Here is an 18595-nt window from a genome sequence, read left to right as displayed (position 1 = left end):
TATATAGGTATCAGAGAGAGTACAACACAGTGTGCTACATATGCCTATAAAAGGAAAAATTTCTAGTGGTGTCATGCATTGATTGATTCTCTCACATCTGCACAAACAGGTTATAAATTAGCTAGACTTGTATCCGAGTCTACCTCATCTGAGTCAAGCCGAGTCCATTTGAATCCAAGTCCGAGCCAAGTCCTTTTGTGTCGAAGTCTGGACTCAAGACCAAGGTGCCGAGTCTGAGCCAAGTGTGAGTCCAGTAAACTATATGAATTGAGTACGGCTCAAGTCCTGACTCAGTCCGAGTCCATGTTCAAAATTGAAGTTACAACGTAGGTAAGAAGGTGTAGAAACCTGTCAGCTTCAGGGGGGCTCTGCGTCTGCCCCTTGACCCCAGCCGGGCGCTGCCCCTGGACTAGAGTTGGGCGACTATCACTTCTTTTCTTGGTCGACAAGTCGGCAGCAAATAGTCGCGACTATCTGTGGTCAAAATTGGACCGAAAAATCGGGTCAAAGATTGGTGCAGTAGTCTACCTGTAATAGTTGCAACTAATGACTATTAGCGACTTAGTCGCCCAAACCTACCCTGGACCTCGCCAGGGGCCCTTAAGCAGGCCCTTGGACCCCAGACGTGACACGCTGCATATCGGTCGCTTTTCACCCTAAGCTGGCAGTCCATAACTTTCAGGGTTTTTGATATGAAAGTAGTTCTCATGCCTGGTATACATCAAACCTGCAATCTGATACCCCAGTCCCCCAGTACTGAGGGTACTCAGTACAAATGGGTAGCATTTTCAGCCTTTTGGTATTAATGACCCCTTTTTCTAGGCCAATTTTGGTATATATGTGGGTCCTTTCTCAATTTTTTCGGAAAATTACTCATTTTTGCCTCGATGTAGCCAGAATTTTTTGAAATTTCGCCAGAAGTTGGGAGGAAATTTGTTAAAGGGCAGCTCTATTGCAAAAACAAGTTGATCACTATTCAAAGAGAATAATTATTACATTACAAGTTGACACTTGTTGCAATTTTTTATGCATATTTCTCCTGAAAAAAGAAAAATTGTGTGGGTAAATTTCGGGCTCGTACGTGTTCTTCCCCCATTCGAAGGGAAATTAATTTTCAAGGCAGCGGGTTATGACGTAAGTAAATGAAGCGGACACTATATCATGCTCTCCTCATACAATCACAATCACTTTGACAAGTTTGACATTAGCAACAATGAGTTGTACTATTATTTACCATAACAATACTGCAAAACAATATGCAGACTATTGTTCTCATTTGGGAAACAATGCGTCACACAGTATTGTTACTATATGTTTGCTTTGTAATATTTCATCCAACTGAAACTATAATAACTAGAGCATTGCAATATCGCACAGGGAAACAGATACATGAGTTTGTGGACTCAACACGGTTTATATGCTAGTCTCAGATTGATCACGCTGAAATTCTAAGCTCAAATTATTTTTTTATTTTTTAGCCCAAATATTTCTCATGATATTGATATATGAATTGTAATATCACAATTTACAAATTTATATATATAAAAAGAGAAAAGATTTTATCCATATGTTTTTAAAAAAACATTAAATTTGTAATACTTAATTCAGAGGTTTTTTTCTGTGAACAACAACAGTATACGTTCTGTGCATTGAGAAGTCCCTTCTGGCAAAGCAGGCACAATCATTTCATGACGTCAACCTTTTTCTAGGTCAAATTTGTCTTGTTCGAAGGAATTCATCGCTTAAGTTGTTTTTTGCGGAATATCAATTTTACGCGTCTTATTTTCATTGTCCTCATAATATTAGCTTGCCAATGATATGATGTTGTCCGAGCAATATATATGACCTTTAAAACTAAGACAATTTGGGTTAAATTCTGCCAAAAATTTTGACTGTTGGTATATATCGATGGGTCCAAATTTCTTGAAAAATTGTAAAAACTAAGACAATTTGGGTTAAATTCGGCTGAAAATTTTGACTTTTGGTATATCGATGGGTCCAAATTTCTCGTATTTGTTCTATTCTTGTGATGTTGACCAATCCTTACTTCTTTGATGTAATTTTTTTTCCAGTCTGAGCAATTATCGCATGATACATACATACCTGGTTTAAAATAGCTTCACAGTTCATATTTCTTGGCCCAATTTAATTTGCTAATGTGACAGTAAATATTTGTTCTGTTTTTATTATTTTTCAGATTTGATTTCAAGGAACCTACGGTACCTGATGATTTTATGTATGCATACAATCCATGCACTCCTTTTTCTAGTGGCGATTGTACCAATGTAGCAGTGAGTAGTAATTTTTTGTGTGCACCATGTAATTCTTATTATCTCGCCTGAATTATGTTCAGGGAGAGACTTGTAATTACTATGGTGGGGGTGGGTCCGTGTGTGTGTCCGTGGACGGTGACCAGGTAAAACCCTACAATCGGGGACTTTTGGTGATTTTTACTAAAATCCGGAATTCACCCCAAATGGGGACGTCCCCAATTGTAATAATAGGCGTATGGGGTCACTCTGTGGCTGAAAAGGCCAAAAATGGCATTATCACAACTGGAGACTTCCTTCAAGTAGGGGTAGGTCCCCAATTGTACACACATTAAAAGCCCCAGATGTGTGAAATTTTGCACAAAAAAATCCCCAGTGGGATTTTTTTTTAATGTGTGTCCCCAGTTGGTCACTCAAGCGGGAGGAGGGGTGTGTGTGTGTGTTCGGAAAAGCTTGTGAACGCGTTATCTTGAGAACTGTTAAGTGCTATGATAATGAAACTTAATATGGGGTCTCGACCTGATTAGATTTTGAGCGCAAAATATGGTAATTAAGTACCTAATTTGCAGAATTACCTAATTTGCAGAATTTATGCATAATAGGCAGAATAATAAACAGATTACCTGGAGATCCATATGGGGTACAGTGACGTAACTTGGTGGGGAGTAGCAGGGCCAGGTGTTCTCGACCCGATTATTATATAGCCTAAATGTCACTGTTTTAATCAGATATACAACTTGCAGTGATACAGTATTTGTTTCATCTTGATTTTATTTTTGTTAGGTTTGTCAACGCAGTAAAGATTTATCTCATTATTATAATATTGGCAATCCAAGCACAGCAGAATTTAGTGGTACTGGTGATGCAATAAGCTATTCAGGTGGTGAAGAAGGAAGGTAAGAAAAATAAAGACCCAGTATAACGTAGCTCCCAGTATAGGGCCAAAAGGACAAGCTTGTTTGCAGGAGCAGGCCTGAAAATTAGAGTGCAATGTGCAATGCTTTTTGTTTTCTTTATACAAAAAAGTGCAATGCAGTATTTAAAAAAAGTAATACAGGAAAATAGAAAAACACACGCAAACAACACCATTGGTATCCTTTTAACATTTAAAATAAAACAGACAAAATTCCCAACTGTGCAGTGTTCACCAAAACTACTCCCTATTCCAGAAAAATACAGAACTAATTTTTTGGGATTAAAAAAATATAATCCTGTTTTGCCAAATTAAACATAGCTAAATCCTAATCATTTAGTTAGTCCTAACTGGCAATAAAAGTTAAATTTTAATATTTGGTAAATTTTTGGAAATAAGGGCCAAAAACATGCATTTTTAGGGTGTTTTTCGTATGCTGTGACAATCAAGCCCAAAGACTTGTACCAAGACTAATTTCAGTTTATGCAGTCTAATTTTTGGAAAAGAACTGTTTCATTCTGATAACCGATAATATCATTATCTAGAGAACACAAAAATGTGAAAATTATAGCAACATTTTGGCATATACATGTACTCAAGATTTTGAATGCTTAGACTTGTTCCAAGTCTTTGATTTTTGTGACTCGATTGTCAGAAAATATGCCGAAAATGCATGTTTTTGGCTCTTTTTTCAAGAAATTAGTAAAATAGTGAATTTTTTCTTTTATTGCCAGTTAGGACTAACTAAAGGATTAGGATTGAGATGTGTTTCATTTGGCAGAACTTGATAATCGGGTTTTGATTGAGCAAACTTCAATCAAAACCAAAATTGTCATTGGCGTAATAAGCCCTGGTTTTTGTTGAAAAGGGTTTCATTGTCCTGTAGATCAATAAAAGGTGGAGCCATGCGTGTTGTGACATCAGGCCGACACCTGTTGTGCATCCATGCCCTGTGTCGAATACGAGTCGGCGTGCCAGTAGCCAATCACAGGCAGCAGTTCTGGGGCGTGGCTGTTTTCTCAGAAATTATTGCCAGGAAAATTCATAAGCTGTTTTGATACCATCCGAAGAGGTCAGGAAAATTTTAAAACCCACCCACCACTCCCTTTATGAAAAATATGATATTAAATGGCGTTGTTTCTTTTGCTTTTTACCATTTTGTCCAATATATGAATCAAAATGGAGATAAATTGCTGCATTTGGGCGAGTCATTAGGAATGTTTTCTCATACTTAATAATTAATGTCCATTCCAAATTAGGCTGTTTGGAAATTGATTTGGGTCATCCCACTTCATGACAAAAGGTTAACTGGATAGTTAGTTAAATGCCCGTTTCAAATTAGGCTGTTTGGAAATTGAATTGGGTTGTCCTAATTCGGAAATGAGTGATTGTTTTATATTTAATTGTCCGTTCCAAATTAGGCTGTTTGGAAATTGAATTGGGTTGTCCTAATTCGGAAAATGAGTAATTGTTTTATATTTAATGTCCGTTCCAAATTAAGCTGTTTGGATATTGAATTGGGTTGTCCCAATTCGGATATGAGTAATAATTGATGTAGCTGTATGATGCAATAATTAATTGAATATCCATTGCTTAAAGGGCTATTTCACGTTAAGTGTGCACTTTTCTAAATGGTGCTGCAGCATTTCTGGTTACCTGAATTTGGAGCATTATATAATGTGGGTGATTTTATTAGATGGGTGTTATGGAGGAGAAGCTACAGGAGCATTTTCATGAAATTCTGACAACTTTTTATATCAGATTTTTGCATTTACATGCATTTTCAACACATTTCTGGAGTCCCACTTCATATTTTGAATGACTTGTGAATGATTTCTTAGGAATATAAATAAGCCTCCTTTGTAGCTATTGCTTTGGTAACAAAGTATGAAGCATACACAATGCAATGCAAGTTATTTGGCATAAATTGGTCCAGTATTGCGAAAATTATGACCATTTTTGTAATTATGTAGATTCTGCGTTAAACAAAAAATGCGATGTCCTCTCCAAAACAAGTACTATCAAAATTGAAACTTAATTGGTAGTTCCTGCCAAAACTTGCATCTGTAGAATCTTCAGGGTGTTCCCCAATCATAAAACAGGACAATTAGTTCTGAGGATATTTGTATAAAATATCACAACCTGCCAGTTTTGGTGTCTTGATTCCGCGTTAAAAGTGTGTCCTCTCCAGAACAGGGGTAAATCGGCAATTGACACAAAATCAAGGGTAAATGTTTCACTTTATTTCAACAAAATTAACCTTCTCCTTCCCTCTAACAAGACAAGGCATTAGTTTTTAATCACAATACTCAAAGTAGCCAATATCTGATGATATCATGTTGTTAAACAGAATGTCGTCTCCAGAACAAACAAAAACTGTGGTCCGTAACAGCTCACAAAAAGCATGTACTTTTATTTCAAGTGAATGTTTCATCTAGATATCATATTGACAACACATCTAAAGTGAACATTTGTAGTCAGAAACATCTATTTTCAAGATATGTTTTGATGGTGAAAGTGTGGATTTCATGCCTCACCAAATAGCTGTGACCTGTGTCTGGATTTACAGGAGCCTGCATTAAAAGTAAAATACAAGAGATGGTATTCTTTTCCAGCAGTATTTGTGTGTAATAACATCTGATGAAAACTTTTAGACTGATGAAGATAAGTATGCTGCTTGAATATCAGTGAAAAAAAGTGAAAAACTGATTGTTAAACAAAATGTCCTCTCCATACGTTGGAAAGCACAGAAAACACAAGTTCTACTGAAAAATATGGGAACTTGACAATATTTAATTAAAACACATCAGAACTAACATTTATGATAAGAAAAATGATACACAAGAGGATATACTGTTATAATAAAGTAAGAGTTTCATGTTTTTTCAACAATCGTTTAACTTGCTTCTGGATTTGCAGAAGCCGGCACTTTAATTTTAAAACAAAAAATGTCATGTAGAATGATTAAAAAATGTGTATTATCATCTGATGAACAATGTAAACAAATGCAAATAATTTTAACCCATACATTATTTGAACTACATAGCGCTGAAGTGGTTAATGTTGTTTTGTTAAACAAAATGTCCTCTCCAGACGCCATGCATTTTCCCATTGAAACTTTAGTGATGAATTTAACAATATTATTGATGATCCCACGCTCTGATATTTTGGAATTGAATTTGGTACATCATGAAGTTCTAAAAATCATAGAATTTTTATGAATTTAAGGACTTCTAATTTTGACCCTCTGTGGGACTGTAAGTGTACGCTTAACGTGAAATAGCCCAAAATGAGTAATTGTTAGGTCCTAGCCAAATTATGCTGTTTGGAGAATGGGACAGGTATCAGATGTTGTAGCTGTCTGATACATCTGAAGTAATATACATGTAAGAACCTCAGATGATATAGCTGTCTGAGGTGATATGTGATATTGAATTAAGTATGAAGAACACAGTTGACACTTGATCAGGTATCAGATGTTGTAGCTGTCTGATACATCTGAAATAATATACATTAAAGAACCTCAGATGATATAGCTGTCTGAGGTGATATGTGATATTGAATTAAGTATGAAGAACACAGTTGACACTTGATCAGATATCAGATGTTGTAGCTGTCTGATACATCTGAAATAATATACATTAAAGAACCTCAGATGATATAGCTGTCTGAGGTGATATTGAATTAAGTATGAAGAACACAGTTGACACTTGATCAACTGTGTAAATGAAAGGAAATAAAAGATTCGGATGGTAAAGATCCAGCTCCGGCAATAGTTGTGTTTGGTCTACTTATTGCGTCCATAGGACAATATTTTTTTTAATCCCAAAAAATGAGTGCTGTATTTTTTGTACCGGGGCCAGCAAAGCTGGCCACGGTACTTATTAATTGGTTCAAGTTTGTTGTTGTTTCTAACTTTCTATTTGATAGTTTATGAATAAAGTGCTTTTCAAGCAGGGTCAAGGTTATCTAGCAGCGATCTTGCTATAGGTTAATGAAAATGTTTTGATGTCATTACACATCTATTCCAGAAAACTTACACATGAAAATTAATTGGCAGTTGGTGGGAGATAGAGAATAATTGGCAGGACAATTGGTTCTACATTTAGGAGTTTCACATGATAATAATAATATGTGTATGTTATGCCCTTAATCAAAAGTCTGGTATCAAAAGCTACAATGTATTTGCACACATGATAAACAATTACCTTCTTTTGGATAAGTTGATTAACTTCATATATTTTTGTCTATAACATTATGATGATATACAGAAAAATCAGAAATCAGTAAAATGTAGCTTTGGTGCAGATGTAACGAATTATGTTCCTACATATATATCACTAGTCTTTAACCATGCTATAAACAAAATTAATACAATAGCATTGGGTTTCAGTATGTGTAGGCCTATAATATATTTGTTGTTTATATTTTCCAAAAATAATTATTCTTGATATAGTGTTTAACATTCTGTGTGTTTAAATTTTCAAACCAGATTGTTATGAATTAATCTATACTAAAAGATGCGAATGTTGTTTGCTTTTACAAATTTCATTTGTGCAATCACAATTATACTATATATAGACAGTTTTGACGTAAGTATAGTGTGAGAGAGAATACAAAACAGAGTGTAACATAAACTATTGGGCAAAATCGCCAATGAATTAGCTTCCGAAATTCTTGAGGATGTAGATGGGATCACATTTGGTACCAAATGTTTGGAATCTATTCCATCTTTTTTCAAATTTATGTAACAACGTAAAGACTGATGTTGAAAGAATAGCAACAAATGGAACTTGGCTCAAAATGTTCAAACAACCACAATCTTTACACTTAAAAATTATTTTTACTGTATATTTATATTTTAAAAAAGAAAATGGTTGTTACTCAATGTAATTCATCCTTTTGCGGTACATCCCTTTTAAAGGGATTTTTTTTATAGTATTTGCCTATTTTGTGTTGGGCTTGTGTTTGTTATATTACTGCCACAGCACAATTAGCTGTTGTTGTGTGTATATGTTTTGAGTATAGAAAGACATACTTTAATTATAAAAAATATATAAGTAACAAATGTAGATCACTATTGGAAAGTATAAAAATGTTCAATTTTGGAACTCTAGCAATTGCATACAATAAAACAAATATTTCTGGAATGTTATAAAAGGTGTAGGTGAATTGATGGCACAAACTTGGATGAGTTATTGGCAATGGGTACATTGTAAAGGAATCACTGTGATCTACTTTTTGTTATATAATCTTCACATGAAATCATTCCTGTCCCGGTACATCCCTTTTTAAAGGGTTTTTTATCTGGAATAGGGAGTACATATATTCATGCTTCAAATTGAGCTGAAATGTCAGCATTTTTTTTTTCTTTCTTTTTTTTTTTTTTTTTGGGGGATGGGGGTTGATGGGAATATGTGTATTAGGAGGGGCAGGCTCTGATCTAATACAGTGATGGGTGTCGATCAGCTCAGCTGTATGGTAGATTGACCAATTTTGTAGCTGTAAACTATTGGCCAAATGGGGAACCCCAAATAATATACTAAAATTATGCTAAAATTATTCGATCTTTGTTACTACTGTGTGTGTCAATAAGTCCAAACTCATGCTGTGAGGATATACATTGTACATGTTACCATGGTTACTTGGCCTTATGAGTCTTAAGGGTGTTTTTTGCCTAATATAAGCCAAACAAACTTCAGCTAGCTAGTTGCATCCCATCAACACACCTAAAAATACAAATCCTTATTTTATCATTGAGAATCATTTAAACTTTTCACTTTGTCTGCAATGCTCTCTATTGTTATGATATGTGTCAATTAATGCCACATGACCACTGCACACCGACATCGCCTGGTAAATTATTACATTGTACAGCAGAGAAACTAAAATCAATACCTGGGATCGATACATGTGTACTGTCCTATGCACTATTTGATATTCAGACGATAAATCTTTGGATACCGGGGTAGAAAATGATGAATATCTCCCGTAATTTTTTTATTCTAAAGAAGCCAATTTCAAGGCTTGCACTTGAAAGAATATGATAGTCGTTAGCTTGCATATTGAGAAAGAACCATGCGTTTTGAACTCAAAAACTGACAAAAATTCAGATTTTATATGTGCCGAAAAAAAAAGAAGACAGCTGCCCTCATTCGTAAACACTTGGGTCAAGGAAGATACACAGTACTATAGCGCAGCATAGGCCACTGGTGGAGGCAGTCTAAAAGCAGATGACCTCATGGCGTATACCATGCTCACTGACATCTACAGAGGTCAGGCGCCATGTATTGTCAATAGCCTTAGTCGGATGTCCCTCGGCCCATTATGCATCTCAAAACTATTAAACAGGTCGGAACAAAATGGCCATGCATGGCTGTGGATTCAACCTACCATCATGGGGATTTCTGCCATGAAGATATCGGGGCGATGACACTGTGCACTGCACTGGCATGATTTGCGTATGCATTTGTCAAGTATAGGCTTATAGCTTTACCATGGACCTAAGCATGAAACTTCATGTTTTTCATATGTAGTTATTTGTATGGACCCACTATCTTGACTCTTTAAATGCTTCATATTCTTGAGAATAAATTTCAATCTACCTTAAAGGAAGTGTCCGGTAATCACAACATTAAGTCTTATATGTTAGAAAATAATTATCAAGCACGAATCCCTTGGTTTTATTTAAAACACACTCATATTACCCAAAAAAATGAAGAAAATGAACAGCAATCTCGATCTCAACACGCGATATTTAAAATTCCCACATCGAAATGTTCTAGAGCAATGACGTCATGGTTATTTGTGCTCATTTGTCGCCAGGCTTCATTGAATTATTGGGATGTCATTGCTCAATTTCGGCTCAGGAATTTTGAATATCGCGTATTGAGAGATGGCTGTTTTTATTCCGTTTTTATGGTTAATATGAGTTTGTTTTAAGTAAAACCATGTGATTCGTGCTTGATAATTATTTTTCGAACATACATGTATAAGACATTATGTTGTGATTCCGGACACTTCCTTTAAAGGATGGGGTATTAGGGGTTGGACATTATTTTTTGTGGAACATGAGAGCACATCAGACATATCGAGTAGCATTCTTAGTGTGAAGAATGTCCTTCTGATATATCAAATGATTTTGATAAGGCAAAAAAAAAAAAAAAAAAGGTTTGTCTCACGAACATTTGCCATTTTTTTTTTTTTGGTTTAGAAGCTATGCTAATGCGTTTTTGTTGTTGTTTTTTTTTTGTTTTTTTAGCCTGAGACAAATGAAAATCACAAGACAGGTATTGGAAAACTACAAGTGGTCTTACAATGAAAGAGAAGCAACAAATTTACAATGTTAATATTCTGTAACTGTATTTTATTTGCCTTCCTAGAGCTGATCACCGATGCAGTGCCCAATTCCTCAGCACAGTCCCCCTGTTTTAACTATACTGAATACGAACAATCATGTTGAAATAAATGGTAAAAAATTCGTTAAAAAACAGCTACAAAAAATACAAAAATTTATGAAAACAACATGGCCGCTCTCGGTCGCAGAGTTCTCCGTAGGCTAAGTCCTTTTATATTGCATCCACTTTGCTTCGTCGGCTTTACGCTCCGTGCCGTTGCAAGGATGGCGTGAAACTAGCGAGACTGAGGCTACGGTGTGGGTTACGGGCTATCTGCAACACTAATGGCATACGCGCTGCCTGACATTTTCGATGGTTTTCTGACATTGAGGAATTCATTTTTACTACGTTGGTCGAACTATCGGGAACCGGAAAAATCGGGGGAAAAAAAAAAACCTTTAAAAAAGCGGTCAGCAGCGTGACAAACGCGCTGTATCGCTTTCACATACTTATGCTTGCGGTTCGTGAGACAAACCTTTTTTTTTTTTTGGCCTAATTTGAAATTCGCAATGTGATACACACAGACCCGTGCACGCAGGATTTCATTTGGGGTGCTGATTTTGAAAAAATGGACTTTTTTCCAAGGGGGGGGGCAATTTTGTGAAAAGTGGACTTTCTTCCCAAAATTTTGACCTTTTTTGTCCCAAAAAGCGTAAAAAAAACGATTTTATTGCTCGCTACGCTCTCAAATTCAGAAATTTTGGGACTTTTGCTCTACTTTTCCTAATTTGGGGGGTGGGGGGGGGCATCGCCCAGGTTGGTCCGTGAGGGACACATGCATGCTATTATGCTAAATATGTTTTCTAATTGGCCTTAAAGTGGGTGGTTCTTGGTAGCCAAAGCAGGTAATTTGATCACAGCAAGAAAACTTTGTCAATGGATGGCAAGGTCACGGTTATAAATAATATTTTGTATTCTTATTCCATGTTTATACAGGCAAACAGATGTTCAACTGCTTTGTAATAAGGATGCAAATACTCATAAATATGTGGTTGATGGACAGATAAGTGACAAGCACTATGTAAGTGGTATGACTTCAAAATCGCACAAGGTGTAGGTGACATTCTGTCGGTCGCAACACATAGTGGCGTACGTGAAGGACAAAATATGTTTCCGAGCAAACCGTTTTGGAAGGATATGCTACTAGTAACGGGGTCTATATACTTCTCCACTGTTATCTCTCAGTGGCCCAATTCATTTTGAAATTAAAGTTTAATGTTCAAACTATTAAATTGTGTCTTTAATAGTTTTAACAAGGAATAACTGTTATAGGATAATAGTTAGCTCTAAAGCTATATGCCACTATGTGACTGAATCTTTGGAAAATCACTCTACGCCACTATGTGTTGCGACCGACGATTCATTTAGTGACAATCAATATGATCAATGACTTTCTGTGCGAAATATTTTGCCTAAAAGTGTGTCCTCGTTTGTATATTGGTTTATCAATCATTTGATAGACATGAATACTTTATGTTGAGAGCTAATCAATATATAGCTGTACTGCATAGTACGGAGTTGACAACTTAGCAATACGGTGTGAAAATTATGTGCTACTCTCGTCACACGTTGAAGGTTACATGTACATACATTGCTTGCTGGTGATGGCATGCGCACTTACACCTTGTCTGGGAAGTCCTGCAAAAATGAAGAATCATGCATGTAAGATTTGTAGGATTTTGTGGGTATAACTTGATTATTTATTTTATTTGTTTAAAAATCATGAAAGCAAATTGGCGGGGAAAATATGTAACCAGAATGTGCGAATACGAAATATTGTGATTATGTGCGCGATTTGTGTTGCTTATTAAAGGTATACCAGAACGAAATTCAAATTTGGCGATATTTTTGCCAAACGAATTAATCTGCAAGAAATATTTGGTACATAAACATTATGTAGCCAGAGTATTCCAGTGATATAAAAAACTCTCGACTTTTTTTTGAGAAAAGTGGGGGGATGAGGCAGTGGATCACAAAATGCCCTTAACACTGGGCAAACCTGTGTGAATGTCCAATGCAGTCAAGACGCATTTGGTATCACACCGGCAAACTTGTGTGAACAAAACAAAGATTTGCAATTGAAATTCAACTTAGATTGTTGAATTATTTTGGATTTTTGGTGCACTAAACGCAGACAATTTGGATTCATATTGGTGCAAAAATACGCAAATTAAGACCATGCATCAGATACAGTTTTCACAAGAATTATGAAAGTCTTACCGTTTTAAGATATGTGGACGTTTTGTGCATACTTTTTACATTTTTTTACTAAAAGATTGATTTCTCAGAGTTCACTTTTGACAATATTGCACAATTTTTGATGGTGACAAGATAACTGGAAAAAGGTAAACTTTTTGCATCTTGGGAAGGTTTTCGCATTTTTCCAAAATATATTTTTTAAACAAAAATATATGCCATTATTTGCAATTTTTTGCTGACTAGAGTGACAAAAATCGCTCATGTTTTTTTTTAATATTTCAAAAAATGAGGTGGATTTCCAAAAAATGAAAAGCTAACAGAAAAACTTATACTTATCAGAACTGATTTTTATTCTTCCACCTCAATCAAGGCATAATATTTTTGCATTATCCATCCATCTGTCCGTCCCTCCGGATGCAGTATCTCAGGCATGGATGGGCGGATTGACTTAAGATTTTCAGGATAGATGGGTCATGGTCAGAGACTCTGGATACTTTTTGGAGTGGGGTTTGAGGTCATATACTGAGGTCAAAGGTCATTTGAGGTTAACTTAAGTAAAATACCATTTTTAAAAGACTTTTGGTAAAAAATTAGGTCTCATATATGAACAGTTAAAATCCTAGTGCAACCAAACTTGGGTCACAGCTGCACTATGGAAACCATCATCTATTGGTGGTGTTCAAGGTCATTTACTGAGGTCGAAGGTCATTTGAGGTCAACTTGTAAAATACCATTATTTAAGACCTTTGGTCAAAATTAGGTCTTTTATGAACAGTTTGAATCCCAATGCAACCAAACTTGGGTCATAGCTGCACTATGGGAACCCTCAGCTGGAAGTGGTATTCAAGGTCATATATAGTGATGTCAAAAGTCATTTGAGGTCAACTTGTAAAATACCATTATTTTAGACTTTTGGTCAAAATTTGGTCTCATATGAGCAGATTAAATCCTAATATGCAACCATTATTATGTTTTAATGAATCCATATCAAACTTGGGTCCTAGCTGCATTATGGGTACATCAAGTATTGGTAGTATCCAAAGATGTTTTACTTCAGTTAAACAAGATGATCTGATCTGTACACTGACATCCCCTGTCCCTGTTCTCTTCCATTACTCTCCCCTTAAAGGTGGGTAGTCTAAAGGATCGAGGAGCTGTTAATTTTTAATACATCTTTCTTTTTTCCTTCAACAGAAATTGCAGGTTACCAGCTGTCATGCATGTAGAGGTGGATGTCCAGCAGGTAGTGGCAAGAAGGGTCTAAGTTTTGGTTCTATTTTATGTATACTGTAAGTATTATGTTGCAGCAACGCGTGGCTATAGGTCTGAAACATGAAAAAGGTGTGTATCCACAAAACAAGTTAACCAGGTCTACATGTAACTTGTAAGTCATAATGTACGATCTCAGAATATGAAATTGGTTCCTTTTTTTCAAACCTGATTTTTTGGCATATTTGTAATGTTTACACATGTCCCAAATTAACTTGCACCTAAATGGAATCGGCCAAATTTGTTGTGTATGTAGGTCAACAGAGCAAAGTTCGACATAATGTCATAATTCAATTAGGGATTAACAACGATGCGGCCGCGTCGTCTGCGTAGTTTACTTCGCGAGGGCAGCTTTAGCTGCCCGAGCGAAGTAAACCACGCAGACGCGCCGGACGGGAGCTGTTAAACGGTGATGAACAACGGTGATACGTGATTGAATCCCTTTCAACAACGCAAAGAAGCTAAAGATCGTATAATTCACGATTATTTCACGGGGAAATGTCAGTTAATCATTGTCACTAAGCCTTACAAAAAATTCGATGATTTCTCTGTTAATATCATCAATAAAACTACAGAATAAAACAGCAAAATTTAGCCGCTATCTGAAAATACTGAATTCAACTTGTAAGCTTGCATACGCACAAAGGTTCCAAGCATGACGAATTTTACGGCGCTCTCGCGAACGCGTAGTCTCGCTTCGCGTTCGTTAGATACGCTACAGTAAAAGTGTGGATTCATCACGGATTAACAACGGTTGGCTCCTGTACAAAGGTATAGGAAGAGTTGTTGAAAGAATAATGACATTATGTCCTCCTATAGAACTGTGTGTTAAACGGCCAAAATAACCAGCAGGGTTTCTTTCACTTTACCTTATTATTTCAGCTTAAAATGGACAGAAACCCTTCCCAATAATTATTACTAGCATTATTTCAGCATTTTGAGTATATAATAAAAAATTTAAAATTTGAAAAAAATCGTACATTAAGGCTTTCTCGGTCTAACTATGGATATGAGTATATATGGAGAATGAACTTTTCGGTATTTATATACCTTATTCTATATTACTGTAGATCATGTCAATGGCAAATCCATGTAGCCTAATATTAGATGGGTGCAGTTTAACTTTTGGGCTAGCTTTGCTGGGAGAGGAGGAAAAGAAAAGAGGAGATATATCCTCTCTCAACCTCCATAGTTAGACTAGGTCTAATGTTAGACCTGGTCTAACTTGTTTTGTGCATACGGACCATAATGTTCAATTTTCTCACAGCGACGCCTTCCAATTTCTTCTTTTTGCACGATTGTAATACCCAATGATGTAGGCCTACATAAATACCATGTGAAAGACTAAGCCTGAAATGCTTTAATTAGGCACTGGAATGATAATAGCAATTTTCTCAGTTTTACCTCATTTGTTCTGCTGCCCGAAATTAAAAGAAGACATATCAGATAGCAAGCACCAAACAATATTTGGGGGAAAATAAATATCTACTTTTAATGCAAATCACACATACATTATGTAAAGGCATCGGTGAACATCATGATCCTGATGAAAACATCAACACCATGAAATTTATATGAATAGCTTCCAAGTACAAGTCTCAGAAAAGACTTGAAAATAAGAAAAATGTTTATGAAAAAATTGAAGAAAATAATGTGGAATTTGTTGTTTATTTATGGTTTTTTTGCAGATTTGTAGTACTAGTCTTTGTGTACCTAATCGGTGGTATAATATTTAATAGATATGCCAGAGGAGCATCAGGCAAGGAAGTCATACCAAATGTCAGCCTATGGGAAGAATTCCCATTACTTGTTAAGGTAAGCCATCATTTGTGTCATATATTAAAATGGATCTGGACATAAACATATAGAGGAGCAAAACATGTTAAAAATCAAGTGGAGGTCATTTGAGGTCAAAGGTCATCTAACGGTTACATTTTGAAATTGCCCTGATTTGGCTCAAAGTTGGTGGACCTAAACATGAGGAGGAGAACATGTTAAAAATCAAGTGGAGGTCATTTGAGGTCAAAGGTCATCTAACGGTTACATTTTGAAATTGCCCTGATTTGGCTCAAAGTTGGTGGACCTAAACATGAGGAGGAGAACATGTTAAAAATCAAGTGGAGGTCATTTGAGGTCAAAGGTCATCTAACGGTTACATTTTGAAATTGCCCTGATTTGGCTCAAAGTTGGTGGACCTAAACATGAGGAGGAGAACATGTTAAAAATCAAGTGGAGGTCATTTGAGGTCAAATGTCTCTGAAATTGCTCTCTCTAAAATTGCTCTGATTCGGCTCAAAATTGGTGGATATAAACAGGAGGAGGAAAACATGGTAGAAATCAAGCGGAGATCATTCACTTGGGGTCAAAGGTCATCTGGGTCAATTTTTTATAATGGCTCTTAGGCTCAAAGTTATTAATTAAAAGCGGCCTACCAATATGTGTAATTTAATGATCGCAACAACAGAACCGCACAAGCCGAGAACCGCAGAATCTAGTTGTTCATACTAGGCTGATTTGAAGAAAAATAATGCTTTTGATTGTTTACAGGCGATCCTATCATCTTTGTCATTGTAGTAAAAAAATACCCCATGCAAAAGGCCTTTTGAATAAAGGTGCTAACGGCCTTGGAACTTTTGCATGTGAAGTCAATAGGAATTCTTTGCTTTTGGGGCAATGACAGTATACACAAGACCATGTCTAACTTTAGACCTGGTCTAATTTTGAAGGTTAGAGAGAGGGATCCCTTCAATCTTTTCTTTTCCTCGTTTACCACTAGCAAAGTTCAAAAATTAAACTGCATCCATCTTACAGTAAGCTACATGTACATGTATTTGCTCTGAACAGGATCTACAATAATATAGAATAAGGTATGTAAATACCAAAAAGTTCCTTCTCCATAGTACTAATCTCTATTGTTAGCATCCTCTTATCATCCTCTTAAACCCTCTTATCCTTGGTTCAAAAGTGATAAAAATGAATGACCCATTAAAAAATCAAAACTTTGTTTCTCAGTAGTAACCTAATGTTCACTTACTGTGTATTTCACTGTACTTTGCAGGATGGATTTGTATTTGTGGCCAGCTGCTGTAAGTCTGATTCGTCATATGAATCCATTTAACAGCAACAAAATATGAAATCAATATTTGGAGGTAAGTGATGCTTGAATCATTATTCTGTGAAAAATTCACCTTACCTTTATCAACAGAATTCCAGTGATCATCAGCAAATCCAAATTGTTGGTGCATACTTGGTTTAAGATATTGTAAAGACTCCATTGCATGAGGAACTAAGCCGCTTATGGAGTAAAGCTGTATAATCCTTCATATAGAGGATCTAAATCTTAAATAAAATAACAAAAACGACAAAAAAATGGCCTACAATGAAAACACAAATTCGTTTTATGTGAATACAGATTAAACATTAAGGGATCTAAAATGAGCGTTTATTGCGTTTCGACAGTATTTTTTGTGGGACATGAGAGCACCTAAGACCTATCAAATTGCATTCTGAATACTGAAGCATGTCTTTCTGATATCAAATAATTTTCATTTTTGAAAATCACAATGTAATACAAATTTTATGACAAATTATAAAAATTTGATATTTTTCAAATTTTGATATATAACAGTCCTCGAAGTAAATTATATAAATCTAATGATATATTCTTAAAGTGTATGTAGCAGGAGGAAAAGCCGATGGTCAATTGAAAATTTTGACCTTTCATATTGAAGATATGGATTTTTTCCCAAAAAGACATATTTTTTTTGTGTTTTGGGGAAAAAATCCATATCTTCAATACTGAAAGGTCAAAATTTTCAATTGATCGTCGGCTTTTCATCCCACCTACATACACTTTAAGTATAAATCATCAGATTTATAAAGTTTACTCAAGTACTGTTAAATATCAAAATATAAATTTTAATGATTTGCCATAAAATGTGTATTAAATTGCGAATTTCAAAAATCAAAATATTTGATATCAGAATGACATTCTTCAAATATTCAGAATGCAATCGATATGTCTGATGTGCTCTAGTGTCCCAAAATAAATACTGTCCAAACGTTCATACCCCAGCCCTTAGTAACATATTGCAAGATTTCTGTGCTAGACTAATTCTGTGCAGTTTTATTTGAAGGATAACCAAATTTTTGGCCAGATGAATTCCTCATGAAATGTTGTGACCCAAAACATGGGGACACACGACTATACAGGAATGAAGTCGGATTGCATGAGTATAATCTGCAAAGATATTATACCCACATATTATCAACTCAAAATTGTACATATTAACGCTATGCCAAGTTTGTTTGTTTGTTTGTTTGTTTGTTTTATTTCTTCTTTAACCTGGGACAGTCAATCAGTTGAAAACACAATTAATCATCAGTTCTTCCTTGAGGCACAAGTCCGCCATCTTGGTTTGTTGCTCATGGAGGCATTTATCGGCAAGGGCCCAAAATCAAATGATAATTTGCATAATTCAGTATGGAAGAATAGACTTTTTGCAGGACATCCTCCTATTACAGGCAGGATGTCTTGTCATAGCAGG

General features: G+C 35.6%; 1 protein-coding gene across 1 annotated transcript in view; it reads left to right on the top strand.

Annotated features, from left to right (window-relative positions):
• Positions 1-18595, top strand: part of LOC140150856 (cation-dependent mannose-6-phosphate receptor-like) — a 33239-nt gene that overhangs the window by 3909 nt on the left and 10735 nt on the right. The window contains exons 2-7 of the mRNA XM_072173003.1: positions 2198-2291; positions 3054-3166; positions 11517-11601; positions 13974-14068; positions 15737-15863; positions 17107-17197. Of these exons, the coding sequence (XP_072029104.1) occupies positions 2198-2291; positions 3054-3166; positions 11517-11601; positions 13974-14068; positions 15737-15863; positions 17107-17166 (574 nt within the window). The 3' untranslated portion in view covers positions 17167-17197. The remainder of the gene's footprint in view (positions 1-2197; positions 2292-3053; positions 3167-11516; positions 11602-13973; positions 14069-15736; positions 15864-17106; positions 17198-18595) is intronic.

Source organism: Amphiura filiformis, chromosome 4, assembly GCF_039555335.1.
Source record: "Amphiura filiformis chromosome 4, Afil_fr2py, whole genome shotgun sequence".
Taxonomy (NCBI): Eukaryota; Metazoa; Echinodermata; class Ophiuroidea; order Amphilepidida; family Amphiuridae; genus Amphiura; species Amphiura filiformis.
Note: the sequence above shows the minus strand (reverse complement) of the source record. Positions and strands in the feature narration are given on the sequence as shown.